This window comes from Salvelinus sp. IW2-2015, linkage group LG2 (genome assembly GCF_002910315.2).
Source record: "Salvelinus sp. IW2-2015 linkage group LG2, ASM291031v2, whole genome shotgun sequence".
Lineage (NCBI taxonomy): Eukaryota > Metazoa > Chordata > Actinopteri > Salmoniformes > Salmonidae > Salvelinus > Salvelinus sp. IW2-2015.
Window position 1 is genome coordinate 11,859,277 of NC_036839.1, and position 21,010 is coordinate 11,880,286.

At 44.8% G+C, this 21,010-nt stretch overlaps 1 protein-coding gene across 1 annotated transcript in view; it reads left to right on the forward strand.

Annotated features, from left to right (window-relative positions):
• Window positions 1-21,010, forward strand: part of LOC111974361 (myosin light chain kinase, smooth muscle) — an 89,870-nt gene that overhangs the window by 48,233 nt on the left and 20,627 nt on the right. Inside the window, exons 12-19 of the mRNA XM_024002085.2 lie at window positions 1,525-1,677; window positions 5,086-5,223; window positions 7,198-7,395; window positions 7,575-7,821; window positions 8,299-8,379; window positions 8,750-9,543; window positions 11,033-11,149; window positions 11,982-12,050. Of these exons, the coding sequence (XP_023857853.1) occupies window positions 1,525-1,677; window positions 5,086-5,223; window positions 7,198-7,395; window positions 7,575-7,821; window positions 8,299-8,379; window positions 8,750-9,543; window positions 11,033-11,149; window positions 11,982-12,050 (1,797 nt within the window). The remainder of the gene's footprint in view (window positions 1-1,524; window positions 1,678-5,085; window positions 5,224-7,197; window positions 7,396-7,574; window positions 7,822-8,298; window positions 8,380-8,749; window positions 9,544-11,032; window positions 11,150-11,981; window positions 12,051-21,010) is intronic.

Below are 21,010 nucleotides of genomic sequence, written 5' to 3' on the forward strand. Positions count from 1 at the left end.
CGGTCAAAAGTTTGGACACCTACTCATTTCAGGGTTTTTCTTAATTGTTTTACTATTTTCTAAATTGTAGAATAATAGTGAAGACATCAAAACTTTGAAATAACACATATCGAATCATGTAGTAACCAAAAAAGTGTTAAACAAATCAAAATATGTTTTGAGATTCTTCAAAGTAGCCACCCTTTGCCTTGATGACAGCTTTGCACACTCTTGGTATTCTCTCAACCAGCTTCATGAGGTAGTCACCTGGAAAGCATTTCAATTAACAGGTGTGCCTTGTTAAAAGTTAATTTGTGGAATTTCCTTCCTTAATGTGTTTGAGCCAATCAGTTGTTGTGACAAGGTAGGGGTGGTATACAGAAGATAGCCCTATTTGGTAAAAGACCAAGTCCATATTATGGCAAGAACAGCTCAAATAAGCAAGAGAAACGACAGTCCATTACTTTAAGACGTGAAGGTCAGTCAATCCGGAAAATTTCAAGAACTTTGAAAGTTTCTTCAAGTGCAGTCGCAAAAACGATCAAGCAATATGATGAAACGGGCACTCATGAGGACCGCCACAGGAAAGGCAGACCCAGAGTCACCTTGCTGCAGAGGATAAGTTCAATAGAGTTACCAGCCTCAGAAATTGCTGCCCAAATTCAGAGTTCAGGTAAGACAAATCTCAACATCAACTGTGGGACAGAGTGAATCAGGCCTTCATGGTCGAATTGGTGCAATGAAGTAGTACACAGCGTTGTACGAGATCTTCAGCTTCTTGGAATTTTTCTTGCATGAAATAGCCTTCATTTCTCAGAACAAGAATAGACTGACGAGTTTCAGAAGAAAGGTCTTTGTTTCTGGCCATTTTGAGCCTGTAATCGAACCCACAAATGCTGACTCCAGATACTCAACTAGTCTAAAGAAGGCCAGTTGTATTGCTTCTTTAATCAGCACAACAGTTTCAGCTGTGCTAACATAATTGCAAAAGGGTTTTCTAATGATCAATTAGCCTTTTAAAATGATATACTTGAAATATTAGCTAACACAATGTGCCAATGGAACACAGGAGTGATGGTTTCTGTTAATGGGCCTCTAGATATTCCATTAAAAATCTGCCGTTTCCAGCTACAATAGTCATTAACAATGTCTACACTGTATTTCTGATCAATTTCATGTTATTATATTGGACAAAACTTTTGAACGGTTGTGTAATTTTTGCATTGTTGGGAAGTAAGTAAGTGTTTCACTGTTATACTACACCTGTTTACAAAACGTGACCATTCAGAATTGATTTGAAGGAATACACTCTCTTAGTCCCTTGATTTGATATGAAAATGGATTTACACAACATGTCCTGCATGGTAAACGTCTTCATTTCTAATGACCGTTCTTTCATTGTCTTCTCCCCAACACGGCCCTGCTTTACCTTGACAGCAAAAGAGTGTACCCTGCTCTGTGTAAGATAAACTATTTTTGCTGGGCCTGGATTGTGTTTAGGTGTTCCTCAAGTGTGACACATGTTCCTCTCTCTTCCCCCATCAGACAAGCCCATGCCATACGCCCGCTCTTCCTTTGAGAATGGCCTGGCCCAACTCACAGTCCAGGGCGCCCTGCCAGAGGACGAGGGCCAGTACACCTGTGTCGCTGAGAACATCCATGGGAGAGCCTTGTGTACTGCCAAAGTCATCATCAAAGGTGGGCCTGGGAGCCTCTACAGAGACCATATGTATCAAGTTTCTCAGGCAGCGTTTACACAGGCAGCCCAATTCTGATATTTTTTTCTTCACTAATTGGTCTTTTAACCAATCAGATCTTTTGCCTATAATTGGGCAAAAGATCAGAATTGGACTGCCTGTGTAAACGCTACCTCAGAGTAGGAGTGCTAGGATCAGCTCCCCTCTGTCCATGTAAGCGTATCCATTGTCATCTAAAAGGCTAAACTGATCTAGATCAGCACCCCTACTCTGAGACGCTTGATACATCCAGCCCCAGATGTGTTTCTTTATCCTTTGCATCTTTGAGAAGACGTTTAATCTGTGATTGATGTATCAGATATTTCCCAGAGGACTACCCCAATAGAGCACATCATATGCATGTAATTATTTCTCAATATGATGCTTATTACTTGTACTTTTGTAGTTCTGCTATTAGTCCCCGAAGCCCTATAATTTGTAATATATTCAAATTTTATGACTTTGGCTTTGAAAAGTCTGCAGTGCTAAAATTAGGGGAATGGCCAATGAATGTTATTTTGATCAATTTAAATTTGACGTTTTTGAAAATATAAACACGCGTTTTGTTTTTGCTAAATTGAGAATGCGCTCAATTCATGAGATAGGGAAAATGCTTATTTTTTTCAGAATGAGTATTTGACTGTTTGCTAAAGTCCTGAAATGTCTCTCGTGAGTACTTTGAGCCTCTTTGAAGCAGTGCTACTTTAAGATAATAGCTATTTAGGGCTCCGATGTAGCATTTAAGGAAACATCTGCTCTCTGTTCCAGCATGCATTTTGTCTTTGTCCCAAATGGCACCCTATTTCCTTAAGTAGTGCACTACTTTTGACCATGACCCTGATCAAAAGCAGCGCACTATATAAGCAATTGGGGACCATTTGGGATGAAATCCTTGTCTATCAGCACACACCGGACTTCAAGGTGGAGGTTCAGCTATTTGTTTCGCTGGGGTAAACATCTGAAATACCATCATTTTCCCAGGGGCACACTCCAACATTCAAACATCATTTACAAACAAAGCAGTGTGTTTAGTGAGTCCGTCAGATCAGAGGCAGTAGGAATGACCAGGGATGTTTGGTTGATAAGTGTGTGAAATAGACTATTTTCCTGTCCTGCTAAGCATTCAAAATGTAACGAGTACTTTTGGGTGTCAAGGAAAATGTATGGAATAAAAAGTACACTATTTTCTTAAGGAATGTAGTGAAGTAAAAGTTGTCAAATTGAAATGGTAAAGTACAGATACCCCAAAAAACTACTTAAGTAGTACTTTAAAGTATTTTTACTTAAGTAAATTACACCACTGGTCAAAGGTAGTGCACTATAAAGAGAATATGGTGCCATTTGGAATGCTGGCTGAGGCAGCAGTGAAGCAGGGCTGTTTAAGCAACAGTGCTGATGGAAACATGCTGGAGATGCCTTGGATCTCCCTCTGGCATGCTGGATATGCATACAGACAGTGGGCTGTGTTTATGACAAGCCTGCCTCCCTGTCTGTTGGGTCCTGAAGTCCACAGGGTTAGAACCATTTCGGTTTATGAACTTGGGGGGGAGGGAGGGGGGTTGACTACGTAAAACCAAACGCCATACATGGTGTGCATGAATCAAGGAGCGAGGGCCAAAAAGTTCCCGTTGGTCTCTCGTTCTCGCTCTCCCTCTCTCTCTTGTTCTCTCTCACAGCGATGCTGGCCTGTTTTGGTGCCCAGACTACCACGCTGTAACAGCATGAAGCGAACCCATGCACATGCGCAGATACTGTGTATGACTGTGTGAGAGCGAGGTCTTGAGTCTCGCTCATCTTAATATCTGCGGTGCTGTTCGTTGCAACGTAATTTAGCTGAGTCTACCTTTAATGGACTAAAGTGTAGTGATGAGTCAAGTAATTTGATTTTGGACTCCCAAAGACCTTGGCAGGAACATTGTCCCTATGGTCGTCTTTAATGAGATTATTCTAGTGTTTTCAGGGAATGTTCCTTGCATGTTTGCCAAGAACATCACAATATGGGGAGCTGACTACGTAGAACCAAACACAATACATGCTGGTAATGTTCAGGATGTGTCTAGTATTCATGGTTTGCATTCCAAATGGCACCATATTCCCTATGTAGTACAGTACTTTTTAAAAGGGCCCATAGGGCTCTGGTCAAAGGTAGTGCCCGCTATAGTGCACTAAATAGGAAAAACGATGCCATTTGGGATGCAGACCCCATCAGAGATGGTGGAGAAAGAATGACACCCCACTCCCTTATTTTTTTCTTACACAGATGGAACCTTGACCATTTTTTCCCAATGGTAAACTGCCTAAGTTAATTTATCCACCATATTTTATAGCGTTGCTTTGTGCTCCAGATGGCAAGTCCATATGAGGATCAGGTGTACTCGTGACGTTCTGCTCCATAGCTTCTGGAAGTGTTCAGACAGTGGCTGCTGCAGCACCTATATATGCTTGGCTACCAATGTCATTAAGAACATAAACAGTTTTCCACAGATTCTTTGGTATGGGTTCTTCAGTATTTTAGGTTTCAGATATCCTGCGGTAGACTGCCAGACAGCTAATTTCCTGATGTAGGAGAGCTGTTGCTCTCTCCCAGAAGGTTATCTTTTTCTGAACGAGCAGAGACTCCCAAGAGACGCACAGGGAGTTTGTTAACCCCAGCATGTTCCTCATTGTTTTTCTAAATCACCATGACTGTGTCCCAAATGGCTCCCTATATAGTCCACTACTTTTGACCATGGGCCATAAGTAGTCCACTATATGGGGTGCTATTTGGGATGTATTTTAAGAGATCTACTCCAGCCTCTATATTTAGTACTCTAGGAATCCATGTTGAGGTAATATTTATTTACATGACTGTGAAGGAAAGACCTTCACTTGGAGTAGACTCTCTTAATATAGCATATTTAACTGTGAAGCAAGTAATGTTATGTCTTTGACTGGAATGGAATGGAAAATGAACAGAAAGACAAACTCCCAATAGCCTGCACTGATTGACGTTTGCACACACCCAACTGCTAATTGTCTTGTTAATAGGTTGTTGGTTGTTTAATTTCACACTGGCGGACTGACATTATTAGCTAATGATATTAGCTGATGAATGAATGTCTTTTTAACCTGTGTCAGAAGTGTTTGGAGAGTCCTCCAAGCAAGGTAATGTTTTTGCTGCTAATGGTTTTTACTTGCTCTGCAGTTTTAAAATAAATGAAGTATTTTTTTTACCTCTATCTGTTGTTTTAAGCCTTTTGACTGTTAGAGTAGGCCAGCTCTCTCACGATGACCGTCAACTGTCGCTGGTTCCCTTGGCTTAGTGTGCTGTTCAGTGAGTTACTCATGTTCCTGTTCTGTAAAAAGTAACCCTGCAAATGTTACATTTCAGCGAAGAACAGTGCCAAGAGGACGGACCCGCCAAATGCAGTCGACACCAAGAAGCCATCGGCCCCTGTATTTCTCAGAGGTCTGAAGGATCTAAAAGTCATGGACGGTAGCCAAGTCATCATGACCGTGGAGGTGACGGGTAAGAGAAGGCCTCTCGGGTCCTATTCATTAGGCACCAAACGGAAGAAAACAAACAGGAGAGGGACTACCTGGACAAGTCCAATAAGAAGTTCTTTTTTCCCCCCTCTGTTAAAAGAGAACAGCTTTACTTTGTAAAACATTTTGCTGTGGTGCACCCCAATGAATACAACCCTGGTGGGTGTCTCGTTTTAACTCTCATTCCCATTAATCAGAATGGAAAATTCAGCGTGTGTGTTTTCAGCGACTGTTTGCTTTAGACGCTGGTATTTCCTGCTTGGCCCCCCAGAGATACTTGTTTGGTTTTCGGGTGTTTTCTGCATTTCCATTTCCTTCCAATGTGTGACCTGAGGGGATGGATTGACTCTGAGTATTATCACTTATTATTATTACGTCATCTTCATTATCCCACTGAGGTTGTTCGCATGGGGGAGGAGTCGCTAGTAATACGTCATATGATTTACATTATTCTAGACCTTGTCTTTTTAATGTAAATAGTGATGGAGCAGGAGGGTCTCAATTTATTTTCTTATAAAGGTTTATAATAGCATTAAAGCACATGCATTTTATTTTGATCATGCCTATGTGAAAAATGCATACAATTATGCAAGACAACTGTATATCATTGAGTGTGTTATGTAATACAACCCGTCATAACGGCCTGTTACTATAGGGCACAATTTAAAGTGATAGTTCACCCAAAGTTAGAAAATGATTTTAGTTTCCTTACCACGTAAGCTGTCTGTGGACAAGGTGAGACTATGCTTTGGTTTTGTTTACCTGTCCACTGTCCAAATGCTTACTTTTTTGCATCAAAATCAGGGTTTCCTATCAAACTCAGGGTCGCGGTCAATTCTTAATTTCCGAATTCAATCCGTGAATTTGAATTAGAGGAAGTAGAACCAATTCAAAGAAATTTGACTAACATATGAAACGTAAGTCTCAAAATCATCTCCCACCTCTTACTTAACCCATAAGGCCCGAGGGGGTGTGGTATATGGCCAATATACCCCGGTTAAGGGCTGTTCTTACGCATGATGCAACACGGACTGCCTGGACACAGCTTTTAGCCGGGGTATATTGTCCATATCACAAACACCCGAGGTGGCTTATTGCTATTATAAACAAGTTACCAACATAATTAGAAAAGTACAAATAAATGTTTTGTCATACACGTGGTATACGGTCTGATATACAGTACCACGGCTGTCAGCCAATCAGCATTCAGGGCTCGAACCATCCAGTTTGTAATAATAAAAAAAAGATACCATTTCAAATATTAGTTTGATTATAACTCAATGTTGAACAGTCTTTTTGTTTGAGTTTTTGCTTTGAGATGTAAGGTCAAAGATGGTGGATAAATGAAGACATCCCATAAAGGCCATTTACCAACTTTTTGTTGTTGTCAGAGTTCAGTTCTACTTAAAGTAAAGAATCATTCATTTTGAATGTTATATTGTATTTGTGCATCTCTGAGTGATGTTCTATCGATTTCAAGGGGTAATTTCGTTTTCATGTGTATCTGAGCTATTCGGCTTTCAAGCAGGCAGAAATACAGCCGGGAAATGACCCTGGGAATTGATAGAACATCGCTCGGAGATGCACAAATACAATCTAACATTCAAAATGGGTGAATCTTTCATTTTAAAGGGGTGGCTCTCCCATAGGCAATAATCGATAGTAGCTGGGCTGGTCTTTGGTTCATGGACTGTATATGAACCAGAAAAAAAGTGTTAAAATAAACAATGGCTTAATTTCATTGAATTAAATGATACTTTTAGTTCCAATTCTGCGTCCTGTGTGTGGCCAATTGAATTGGAATGATAGACTAACTCGCAACTCCATTCTGAATTTACCTCAACCCTGGTCCAAATCATCTTAAAGTCACTTTATTGATCTACACAATCCATTTTATACACTTTGAAATGATGTGGACATGAAACACGAGGTTTAATGTGACCTTTTATGGTCTTAGGGAATCCTCATCCAGAGATTGTGTGGCTCCACAATGGGAAGGAGATCCAGGAGTCGGAGGACTTCCACTTTGAGCGGAAGGGGAACCAATGCAGTCTGTTCATCCAGGAAGTCTTCCCTGAGGACACTGGGAAATACACCTGTGAGGCATGGAACAAAGTAGGGGAGGTTCGCACTGAGGTCTCACTCACTGTACAAGGTAGGCTAGCAGCCTAGCTAACTCCACTTGAGATAGCTCGGTGTGTCAGGTGAAATTGTATGTATTAAACTGTAGCAGATGTTTATGCCTAGGGTTACAAAATTCGGGTAACTTTACCAGCATTTTGCAACACTGTTCATGCCATAATGACCTGTTGGTTATCCATGTCTGTCTTCCAGAGCCCCAGGACGGGGTCCAGCCCTGGTTCATCACAAAGCTCAAGCCCACCACCGCCTACCTGGGCCAGAATGTCCTGCTGTCCTGTGCCATCGCTGGGGACCCCTTCCCCCAGTGGAGCTGGATGAAGCAGGGCCAGGTGGTGACCACTGACCTGGACTATGAGATACTGCAGAAGGAGGATGTGGTGTCCCTGCTCATTAGACGAGTCCGGTCCCACCACGCCGGGGACTACGAGATCAGCCTGAGGTAGGCTTCTACATCCCAACTGGCACCCTATTCCCTATGAAGTGCACTACTTTTGACTAGATGACCAGGGGTGCACTTCATAGGGAATAGGGTGCCATTTGGGACATAGTGGAGGACTCCTTATACAGTAGATGACTCACTTCTGTGAGTCAGGAGCTGTTTTTGTTGAAACACAGTAACAATGTCATTTACAGTGTAACGTACTATAAGATACTACTACTTGTCCACCTCAGACATCATATGGAACATTTGAATGTTTCACTTTACATCTGTTTTGTTATGCTCTGATTGGTTATTATAATATATGGATTAGGGTTACATATTTAAAAGTCATGTTAAGGTAATCTAAAACTGCCATCACTGAGACACAAGCCCTCTTCTTGATGCTGTCCCTTTTTTAGAGGGATTTGGTCTGAAAGGACCAGAAAACACTCCCCCTCCCCAGTTTTCCATTCCTTTTCTCATTCTCTCTTCTAGGAACAAAGTGGGTGACTGCAGTTGTGTTGCCACTCTGGTGGTCAGTGAGGGTGCAGTGGTGTCCAGTGGAGAGCACCAAACGTATGTAACTAACTAGCCTACTGCTTCATTGTCGAGGTCCCTCAACCTGGGCTATTTTTGCCTTCCCTTCTCCCCCTCCCCAGACCCCAGTTTCAAATCCGCTTAATCCCTGAATATAACCAAATAAATAGTTTACAGTACCTCCTCCAGCTGTGCCATTGTTCAAAGCCTGGGGGCTGGGGCCCCGTTCAGGGTGCATGCCCCCCGTTCAGGGTGCATGCCCTTATAAGGCTACTGAAGTCATCTCTGATGTAACATGTTGAGTTGTGGTTCCCCCCCAATTAACTAGTGGAGGCTGAGCCAGCCGGGGCTTTTAAACAACCCCTGTTTTTTTCCTCTTCCACACCTCGCTCTCTCTGTCCTGCTGCAGCCCTGAGCCTTGTCAGCGTGTGGGAGGAGTGGACGGGACAGTGCGAGGCAGAGCACCACCAAACAGCAGCATTAGCAGCAGCTCCATTCCGCAGCAGGGGTCAGAAGAGCCAAGCACAGCCCGGGGACTCCTGAAGAGGCGCGTGGAGACCAAGGAGCACCGCGAGGACCAGATCCGCCTGCAGGAGGCCGAGCAGCGCGACTTCCGCACGGTGCTGGGCAGGAAAGTCACCACCAAGAGCGTCTCCGAGGAGGACTTGAAGGAGATCACGGCGGAACAGATGGACTTCAGGGGCCAGCTCCAGCCCAGAGGGGGCAAGCCCAAGACACTGTCTGAAGATGAGAGGAAGGTCAACGCTCCCACGCAGGTGGACTTTAGAGATGTCCTGGGGAAAAAAGGGGGCACCACCGCCACCTCCCCGAAACCAGGTACCGCTCCTACTGAGAAAGGAGAGCCTACAGATTTCAAATCGGTTCTGGCCAACAAGAAGAATCAGACGAACTTGGAGAAGAATGGGGAGAGCCCTGCTCCAGAAGCAGCAACACCGAAAGTCCCTGCTGCCACTGAGAAGGAGAAGAATGCCATCAACTGCGTGTCAGGTGGGATTATTGATAAGAGTAACAACATTGGAAAGGAGCCTTCGTTCAGTCAGAAGCTGAGTGATATGAGCGTGATGGATGAGGCTTGCCTGAGGCTACATTGCCAAGTGACCTGTGACCCCCCAGCTACTATTACCTGGACTCTAGACGGGAAGGTCATCAAGCCCTCCAAGTTCATCAAGCTGTCCAACGAAGGTAAGTATGTGGCCCACTACTAGGCCGACCATGCCTGCGTGCCAAATGGCACCCTATTAGGTTTTTATAGTGCACTACGTAGGGAATTTGAGAGACATCCCATTTCATTCATGTGTTTGTGGAGGCTTGGCTTCTAATATTATAAAGTAGTGTGTCTGACAGACAGTGATGTGACTGAGTTTCCCCTCTTGCACCGCTGCATTCGATATGGGATATGATGGGAACGTATCCCTTTACATAGAGGGAGTTGATGTTATCATAGTGATGAATTGTTTTGTTCTGGGTGCTTGTAATTGTCTCCTTGTAGAAAGCCCCACATATTTACAAGGTGGTATGAATCGAATGTAGAGTAAGAATGGCAAAAGAACTCCCTGTTTCTGGGCTCCTGGGGGTCCCTGGCACACTGACAACACAGACGTCGTGTTTGTCCAAATGGCACCCTTTTCCCTAAATAGTGCACTACATAGGGAATGAGGTGTAATTTGGGACGCGTTCGTCCATAATCACTGCTCTGTTATTTCAGGCAGTTTGATGTGTTGATGCAGATGCCTGATACTCTGGCTATCTTGAACCAGTATTTGTCAGTCCAGTTAGAGTGCATTTGTATGGGGATAACAGTTAGTCCAGAGTTTAGGCAGGGGGTAAGGGTTGCTCTGGGCCCCATAGCTTGACGATGACAACAGCGAGTTACCTGTCTGTTATTGAGTGCAACCGAAGGACGCCCCGGGCCAGAGCTATGGGTAAGGACTAATTAACAAGACGATCAATGGGCAGCAGCAAAGTAACATAACTAGGCACACTGCTCAACCACCAGTTGTTATGTCCTGTGAAACAGCCCCAGATCCCAACCGTCACACAGCCAAGTCAGGGCCTCTTATAATGGAATCATGTATAGGTGACCCCCAGGTCATTTTTATTCTCCTTTTAGTGTCACTGTGGGTCATGTTGAAGAATGCACATTTTTCTCATTTACGTCCCACCATAACAAAAGTAGTATGTGAGTTATGTCCTCATGGAGCTGTAGGGTAGTAATGGAGGCTAGGGTAGTAATGGAGGCTACTCTGGCTACGGTTGTGTGTGTGTACTGGGGCCACTGTGGTGGTGTGTGTGTACTGGGGGACACTGTGGTGGTGTGTGTGTACTGGGGGACACTGTGGTGGTGTGTGTGTACTGGGGGACACTGTGGTGGTGTGTGTGTACTGGGGGACACTGTGGCTGTGGTGGTGTGTTTGTGTACTGGGGGCCACTGTGGCTATGGTTGTGTGTTTGTGTACTGGGGGCCACTGTGGCTATGGTTGTGTGTTTGAGTACTGGGGGCCACTGTGGCTGTGTGTGTACTGGGGGCCACTGGATATGATTTGTTTGTATTCTAGGACACTTTGGCTGTGGTTGTCTGTCTGTGTACTAGGGGCCACAGTGACAAAGTTTCTCTGTGTGTACTGGGGCTACTCTAGCTAAGGTCCTCTCTGTGTGTGTGTTTTTCCTGCAGGAGGGCAGTGCTCCCTGACCATCGACAAGGCCCTGCCCGAGGACGAGGGCCAGTACAAGTGCCGGGTGGAGAACTCGGCCGGTAAAGCAGAGTGTTCCTGCATGGTGCTGGTGGATGGTGAGTTGTTCCTGGCTGCCGTGTCCCACTCCCATGAGTCCCCCTTGGCCTCCCGGCTGTCCCGGCATCACCCTAGGCACTTCCTGCAATTACAGCGGCCAGATTAGCCGAGCTGGAGTCCCTGTTCCAGGCTCCCACTGCACGTCCGCCTTTCCCAGCTCCCCAGCACTCACGAACAGGCCTAGATCATTCATTAGGCAGGCACGTACGGTTCAATCCTAGTTTTAGATTATTTCGCAATACACATTAGTTGAACTATCGCATACTTCTACTACTGTTGCCGTCAATACAAAAATATGAGATTATGAAACGTAATTTAGGGAAAGGGGGATACCTAGTCAGTTGGACAACTGAATGCCTTCAACTGAAATGTCTTCCGCATTTAACCCAACTGAATTAGAGAGGTGCGGTGGGGCTGCCATTTAGCAAAGTGAGTCGAGATAAAATCTGTTTTGCAGGAGAGACAAAGATGGATACAGGGGCATATCTCAATGATTCAGTTGACGTTGGGAATCATTACATTTTTAACGTGGTTCATTTCATGTATGGTTCACTGTCCATACGGTCTATACACACCATTATATTCCAGACGCTGACATTGCTCGTTATGATATTTATTTTTGGATTATGTGTATTACTGCACTGTTTGTGCTAGGAAAACAAGCGACCAATAACCTTTGATTTGATTTCTATAAAGTACTGTACGAGACTATGGTTAGTTTTTTTTGTTACTGATACAATTCGTAGGGATTATTTTTAGCATTGAAGAAATGGAAATGATAATGTGTGGGAATAAGTGACCTGAAACATGTTTCCTTTTCCTCTCCCGTAGATCCTACAGACACAAACTCGACAGCAGCTGACAAGAAGAGCAAGAAGCCATCCATCCCTACCTCCGAGAGTGAGTTTCCAAAATATGCTTATTTCCCAAAAAGGAGCGGCATGGGATCTGCCTTTCCCACTGCTGCAGCCTGTCTGCCTCCTCGAGCTCGGGCACTTTTATAGCATGTGAACAAAACAAAAAAAATAGTTCTTACCCTGTAATCGGCTTGCAGTATGTAGAGAACAAAGGACAGAAATAAGATGTAAATAGCGATCAGTAAATGTTTTATCCGAAGTCGGTTCGATTTACGGTACTAGAAAAGATGACTAAGGAGATGTGCTTATCTTAATAGTCCTCTTCATCTTTCCAAGCTGGAGGAATGCGTAGGTAGTTCGACAGAGTTATGTGCTATACCCCTGCACATTCTTTTCCATATGATTTAATGATGTAAGGTATTAGCCTGTAAAGAACCCAGCCGAATCCTCCTTCTGAATCAAGCACGCAAATCTTCCTTTACATAAAAGGCTTTGGATCAGGCACGCTTAGGGCTGAGCATAAAGCATGTCCGTTTAGCCCTCCAGCCTGGATGGTTCCTTCCAGGGGTCAGAGGCCACTACGACACCCCTCTCTGTGATGTTTGACAGAGCTAATTGACTGCTGTTTGTCTTTAAGCCCGGGACACTCGCTGGCACTTAAAACAAGCCCAAGGAGGGAGGGAGAGGAAAAGGCAAGGGGGAAAGAGAGGAGAGGGAGAGACCCTTTGCATGGCTGCCCTGCTTACTCAACCTCCTCTCCCGAACTTCCATGTAAGGCTCGCGTCTGCCTGTTCCTCAGCCATCTCTTGATTCAGCCAGACACACATGCTCCGGCCTCTTTTTTCCAATACTTGGAGGTTCTGCAGAAAATCTGCCAGCTTTTGGATATGCTTTTGTCCTGCTGGAATGTGGCCTGACCCAAACAAGCTACGAAACTCAGAGCTGTAGGATAGTTTGGAGCAGTTAAATAAAAGCAGGAGGCCGAGACCTGACACAAGAGCCCCAGATTTATTAAGGCTAATCTCTTTTGATGTTGGATTCCCAAGTAGGGTAGATTTGAAACAAGTCAAATGTTTTCAAGTCTGGCGTTGGGTATAATTCTGTTTTTAGAATGATTAATTCACTACAATGTTCCAATGGGGTATCGGAGGTCATGTGAAGCTATAACCCTGATTGTGATAGTTGGTGTCAGTGCTTATACTGTAGTTCTTACATGTTTTGTTATTTTACATGGTACTAGAAAGCTTATTGTAGCCAAATGTAACGTTAGTTTTATAGCTTCATTCTACAGCTAGAGGATTCCTGATCCTCAGGAGTGATAAGTATAATTATTTTGTCTTCATCTGTTGTGGTCTAGTACTGTCTTTATGCTAGCTAGGGCCATCTAATTTAAGTGCTGCCTGTTTTCCCAGTGGCTTACTTGGTGTGTGAACTGCTGACTGCTCATAATTTGCAGGTAGTTGTTGACACATCAACCAGGATCAAGGGAGCTTGTTTTGCTCCCCTCCTAAAGAAATTGCCTGACAAACTTGCCTGTTCCACCCCATCTCCTCCCTTCTGGAGACCTCCTCACTTCCCTCATCAACTCATCCCTGACCACTGGCTGCATCCCCTCTGACTTCAAAATGGCTCGAGTTGTGCCCCTCAAGAAACCAACACTTGACTCATCTGGCGTCAAAAACTATAGACCTGTATCCCTTCTCGCTTTTCTTTCCAAAACACTTGAGCGTGCTTTCTCTGACCAACTTTCTCATCTCTCTCAGAACGAGCTTCTTGACCCTAACCAGTCAGGCTTGAAGACTGGTCATCCAACCGAGACTGCTCTTCTCTGTGTCAGAGGTTTTCCACACTGCCAAAGCTTACTCTCTCTCTCTATTCTCATCTTCCTAGATCTATCCGCTGCCTTCAACACCATGAAGCATCAGATCCTCCTCTCCACCCTCTCAGGGCTGGGCGTCTCAGGCTATTCACACTCTTGGATTGCATCCTACCTGGCAGGCCGCTCCTACCAGGTGACGGGGAGTTGATCAGTGTCTGCACCGCGTACTCTCACTACTGGTGTCCCCCAGGGCTCGGTTCTAGGCCTTCTCCTCTTCTCCCTGTACACCAAGTCACTCGGCTCCACCATATCCTCACATGGTCTCTCCTATCATTGCTATGCGGATGACGCTCAACTACTTTTCTCTTTCACCCCTTCTGACACCCAGGTGGCAACACGCATCCTTGCGTGCCTGGCAGATATCTCAACTTGGATGTCGGCCCACCACTTCAAGCTCAACCTCAACGGAACTGCTATTCCTCCTTGGGAAGGCCTGCCTGCTCAAAGACCTCTCCATCACGGTTGACAACTCAAGAGTCGCCTTCCCAGAGTGACCCAGGACAACATCCTGTCGTTCTCTGCAAACATCAAAGCAGTGACCCGCTCTTGCAGGTTCACGCTCTACAACATCTGTAGAGTACGACCCTACTTCACACAGGAAGCGGCACAGGTCCTAATCCAGGCACTTGTCCTTTCCTGTCTGGACTATTGCAACTGGCTGTTGGCTGGGCTCTCCGCTTGTGCCATTAAACCCCTGCAACTTATCCAGAATGCAGCAGCCCGTCTCTAGTTTTCAACCTTCCCAAGTTCTCTCAGGTCACCCTGCTCCTCCCTACCCTTGTCGTGGAAAATCATTTCAAATACAACGCTTATCAGAACTTGTAAATTCAATCATGCTCTTTATTACAACTGTACAGCCCACTGGCATGTCCCCGCGGAACACACCCCGCGGAACACACACCTCGGAACACCCCCCCKTTTCCCAGAGCCTTAGCTCCTATATTTATACACACATAGCACTATGTCCATCCCTTATGCAAATGACCTTTCATTTCTTAAGTCTTTCACCATCATTATCTTTTAGTTCAAGCTTCCTACTGGTTCATGCCCTATAACACCCATATCTGTTTTCAGTTAGATTATAATGGTGGCTGGACCCTCTATCTTTTTAGTTTGTCAGCATAATGTCTCACTTCCCTTCATTAATGTGTCAATGTACTCCCTGTTCAGCTTGCCTTTATTGGAATCAGCAGATTCTGTCCTATATGTCTTCAGAAGCAGCTGACCATGGGTCCCTCCATCCCTAGTGTGTCAGCATAATGTGTCAATGTACTCTTTGTTTTGTTTGCCCCCATTGGAATCAGCAGACTCTACCCTATAGGCCTTCATTTTAGAAGCAGCTGACTATGCATCTCTTTATCATTAGTGTCAGGTCAGCAGACCATGTGTCTCCCTTTCATTACTGTGATCTATTTTTAATGTTCAGCCATTTTATACATCTATGTGCTGTCCTATATATCTCATTTACTCCTACACCCTCCACTGGCTTCCAGTCAAATCTTGCATCCACTACCTACGGAACAGCAAGAGGAACTGCCCCTTCCTACCTTCAGCCTATGCTCAAACCCTACACCCCAACCCGACCACTCTGTTCTGCCACCTCAGGTCTCATGGCCCTCCCCCCTACGGGAGGGCAGTTCCCGCTCAGCCCAGTCCAAGCTCTTCTCTATCCTGGCACCCCAATGGTGGAACCAGCTTCCCCTGAAGCTAGGACAGCAGAGTCCCTGCCCATCTTCCGAAAACGTCTGAAACCCAAACAGTATCTTAAATAATTCTCAACACTTATCTAGCACTTGCACTTGACCCCACCCCCCCTTCTAGCTCCGACTCTCCTGATAGCTACGTTGAGGAACAATGTACTTTCTATGCCTGTGATATGTGGTTGTCCTACCTAGCGATCTTAAGATGAATGCACTAACTGTAAGTCGCTCTGGATAAGAGTGTCTGCTACATGACAAAAATGTAAATGTTTTGATTCAGATTCTCATCCAGATGCATGGTCGTATTACTTCCAAGTGCTTTATAGAGTGGGCTATCGATGATATTAGCCATGTTATGGTTTTTCTAAAGCAGTCCCTGTTGCTCGTGCTTGTGTGTTATCTAGTTACAGTCCCAGAGCGTGGTGAGCCATGGGAAATGCGTCAGTGGTGTAGTGCTATGAAAACAAGCAGCTTTTTCATCCCCGCTGGAAAACTCTAACCCCTGCACATTTATTTAACTTGCACTCGGGGGCACAGTCCAGCACTGCAGGGTCCTGGAGAGCTCAGAATGCACTGTCCCATCGGGACACTCAACCGCTCCTTTATCTCATGTCAAACTGCTTTCATCTGTGCCTCTACTCCTGTTGACAGCCCGTAACAATGCTGGACAAGTGCGATGTAATGTTCTCCCTCTGTTATGATGGAGAGTGTGCTCATCAGGTAATCCAATGGTTTTGGAGATGCTGTTTCTTTAGATTCCATGTGGTGGTGGGGGGGGGGGATTGTGATACAGGCCTGTGCAGTGCAATGTCTCCATATTGTCTTAACACAATGAAAGTAGAGAGAACTGACTCCAAGCCTGTGAGAAGGAACCAGATCAGGGATGCACATCCCTCTGTGGAAGGGTTAAGGCCGGACTTGTTTTGACAGCTTCAACACGTCTCCGGCTGGGTAACATGGTGCAACTGCTCTACAGCTCACATATGGACCATGAGCCTTCCAGGCTTGATATCCTGGGTGCTGGCATAAGAACAGTTTAGTAGCAAGTAGCTGAGAATTCTCCACTTCACGATATGTACATCACATCTCAATGGATTGTATCGTGGAACTCTCAGCTGGAGGCGTCCACATGCTTTCCATCCGAAACAGTTCGGAACAGTTAATTTTTTTCCGGCTGTTAGTTCACAAATTTAACGTGGCAAGCAAAAGTCTATGCCCCTTCGGTGATTGGTCAACAGTAGGGATTATTCAACGAGAGACTAATTGTTTTCATGCACGTTTTTTTCACTTGAGCAAAACTGCACCAAACATCTTAGTTGGATGTACATTTGTGAGACTAAGACCGCCTTGACAAAAACATTTTTATGAGATTTCTTGAGTTACACTAATGACCAAACGTATGTGGACACCTGCTTGTCGAACATCTCATTCCAAAATCATTGGCATTAATATGGGGTTGGTCCCCCATTTGCTGCCATAACAGCCTCCACTCTTCTGGGAAGGCTTTTCACTAGTGAGGGGTGGGCAATTCCAGTCCTCGAGGGCCTGATTGGTGTCACAGTTTTGCATCAGCCCCAGCTAACACACCTGACTCCAATAATCACCTATGCATGATCTTCAGTTTAGAATGCAATTTGATTAATTAGCTGTGTTTGCTAGGGATGGAGAAAATGTTGACACAAATCAGGCTCCAGAGGACTGGAGTTGCGCACCCCTGCTCTAGATGTTGGAACATTGCTTCAGGGACTTGCTTCCATTCAATCACACAGCATTTGTGAGGTCGGGCACTGATGTTGGGCGATTAGGCCTGGCTCGCAGTCAGCATTCAAATGTATCCCAAAGGTGTTCGATGGGGTTCAGGGCTCTGTGCAGTCCAGTCAAGTTCTTCCAAACCGATCTTAAAAAACCATGGACCTCGCTTTGTGCACGGGGGCATTGTCATGCTGAAACAGGAAAGGGCCTTCCACAAAGTTGGAAGCACAGAATCGTCTAGAATGTCATTGTATGCTGTAGCATTAACGATTCCCTTCATTAGAACTAAAAGGCCTAGCCCAAACCATGGAAAAACAGCTCCAGACAATTGTTCCTCCTCCACCAAACTTTACAGTTGGCACTATGCATTGGGGCATGTGGCCTGTAGCGAAATGCTTATGCTTCTAGATCCGACAGTGCAGCAATATCTAGCAGGTAATATCTAACAATTCCACAACAAAACCTAATGCACACAATCTAGTAATGGGATGAGAATATATAAGTATAAAATATATGGATGAGCGAGCAGTCCTGCTAGTCCTGGCTGTTTAACAATCTGATAGCCTTGAGATTGAAAAAGTTTCTATCTCTGTCCCAGCTTTGATGCACCTTATCTGACCTCGCCTTCTGGGTGGAAGCGGGGTGAACAGGTAGTGGCTCGGGTCGTTATTGTCCTTGATCTTTTTGGCCTTAATGTGACATCGGTGTCCTGGAAGGCAGTTAGTTTGCCCCCGGTGATGCGTTGTGCAGACCGCACCACCCTCTGGAGAGCCTTGCGGTTGTGGGCGGTGCAGTTGCCGTACCAGGTGGTGATACAGCCCGACAGGATGCTCTCAATTGTGCATCTGTAAAGGTTTGAGGGTTTTAGGTGACAAGACAAAATTCTTCAGCCTCCTGAGGTTGAAGAGGCGCTGTTGCGCCTTCTTCACCACACTGTCTGTGTGGGTGGACCATTTTCAGTTTGTCCGTGATGTGTACATTGAGCAGTGTGTCATTTTTATGGCGCTGATGTGATCCTTTTGCTACCGAAGTCGATTATTTCCTGAAACAGCTGTTCCACTTATCTAGCGCTTTGATTTGTTACGCGTGAATGTCCACTGTCTCTTGTCTCATGGCTGGCTGTTTTTCAAGGATACACAAAAAAAGCAGTTTGGTTGAACTGTAGATGGGTGGCTGAACTAGCTAGCTTATATGGTTATAAATCCAGGTAGCAGATAATGGACCTTATCAGATATTTATGTAGTTGGTGCTGTATATTAACTAATATACATGGGTTCGACCATAAATTCTTTGTTAGTTTACAATTTTACAATTTATGCTCCATGTATACAAAAGATTGTCATTTTTTTTACTCACATGGAGGAACATATTGCCTGTAGCCTACTGTACATGGTAAGCTGTGGCACATAACCTTTTAGTATGAAAACTGACTGAAGATTTTTCTACAATATTCAAAACATTGTAATTGTCAATCTTCATACAATAAAATCAAATTTCAGAAATGACGTGGAAATGTATGAGTGAACATTAGGAAACAAGCAGCAGATGAAACAGCAAATGTAGTGTACTACGGTGCATTCAGAAAGAATTCAGACCCCTTCACTATCTCCACATTTTGTTACGTTACAGCCTTCTTCTAAAATTGATTAAATAGATTTTTTCCCTCAATCTACATACAATACCCCATAATGACAAATCAAAAACAGGTTTATTTTTTGGGCAAAAAAAACCAACTGAAATATCATATTTATATAAGTATTCAGACCTTTTACTCAGTAATTTGTTGAAGCACCTTTGGCAGCGATTACAGCCTCGAGTCTTCTTGGGTATGACGCTACAAGGTTGACACACCTGTATTTGGGGAGTTTCTCCCATTCTTCTCTGCAGATCCGCTCAAGCTCTGTCAGGTTGGAAGAGGATCATCGCTGCGCAGTAAAAAAAAAAAAAAAATGTAGGTCTCTCCAAAGATGTTCGATTGGGTTCAAGTCTGAGCTCTGGCTGGACCACTCAAGGACATTCAGAGTCTTAGCCAAGACAACGCTGGAGTGGCTTCGGGCCGTGTGCTTAGGATTGTTGTCCTGTTGGAAGGTGAACCTTTGCCCTAGTCTGAGGTCCTGAGTGCTCTGGAGCAGGTTTTCATAAAGGATCTCTCTGTACTTGGCTCCGTTCATCTTTCCCTCGATCCTGACTAGTCTCCTAGTCCCTGCCACTAAAAAACATCCCCACAGAATGATACTGCTACCACCATGCTTCACTGTAGGAATGGTGCCAGGTTTTCTCCAGACGTGACACACTGCATTCAGGCCAAAGAGTTCATACTTGATTTCATCAGACCAGAGAATCTTGTTTCTCATGGTCTGAGTGTCCTTTAGGTTCCTGGCATACTCCAAGCAGGCTATCATGTGCCTTTTACTGGGGAGTGGCTTCCATCTGGCCACTCTACCATAAAGGCCTGTTTGGTGGAGTGCTGCAGAGATAGTTGTCCCATCTCCACAGAGGAACTGGAGCTCTGTCAGTGGCCATCTGGTTCTTGGTCACCTCCCTGACCAAGGCCCTTCTCCCCGATTGCTCAGTTTGGCCGGGCGGCCAGCTCTAGGAAGAGTCTTGGTAGTTCCGAACTTCTTCCAATCCTGTCTCAGAGCTCTATGGACAATTTCTTTGACCTCATGGCTTAGTTTTTTCCTCTGACATGCACTGTCAACTGTGGGACCTTATATAGACAGGTGTGTGCCTTTCCAAATCATGTCCAATCAATTGAATTTACCACAGGTGAACTCCAAGTTGTAGAAACATCTCAAGGATGATCAATGGAAACAGGATGTACCTCGAGCTCAATTTAGTCTCATAGCAAAGGGCCTGAATACTTATGTAAAATTATATATTTTTTTATGAATTTCCCCCAAAACATTGACTTGTTTTTGCCCTGTCATTATGGGGTATTGTGTGTAGATTTAGGGGGGGGTTTAAAAAATCTAATTTAGAATATGGGTGTAACGTAACAAAATGAGGAAAAATGGAAAGGGTCTGAATACTTTCTGAATGCACTGTATCTATAGCCCTCAGACACAACTGTGGACTTTGAAGCCAGTTCCATTTTTTTTTCATTGTTCTCCTATAATCAGGGACTGATTTTTAGACCTGGGACACCAGGTGGCTGCAATTGATTCAGGTAGAACAGAGAACCATTATGCTCCAGACCTCGTAGGGTAAGAGTTCAATACCCCTGATCTATAGTATGACAGCATCAGCTGTTGGCTACCAACAGCTGGCAGACGTGTTTGCATTTGCTTAGTTTGATCAATGTTATTTAGATGGAAAACGTGAGCTAAATGCTAGCTAACGTTAGCATAGAGATAGAAAGCTAGCTCTTTTGACTTTCACTTACACCACGTCCATGTGTAACAGTTTAACTTTAGCCCGTCCCCTCGCCCCGACCCGGGCGCGAACCAGGGACCCTCTGCACACATCAACAACAGTCACCCACGAAGCATTGTTACCCATCGCTCCACAAAGGCCGCGGCCCTTGCAGAGCAAGGGGAACCACTACTTCAAGGTCTCAAAGCGAGTGACGTCACCGATTGAAACGCTATTAGCGCGCACCACCACTAACTAGCTAGCCATTTCACATCGGTTACACATGCTCACAGAAGCCCATGATAATGCTCCTCGGTC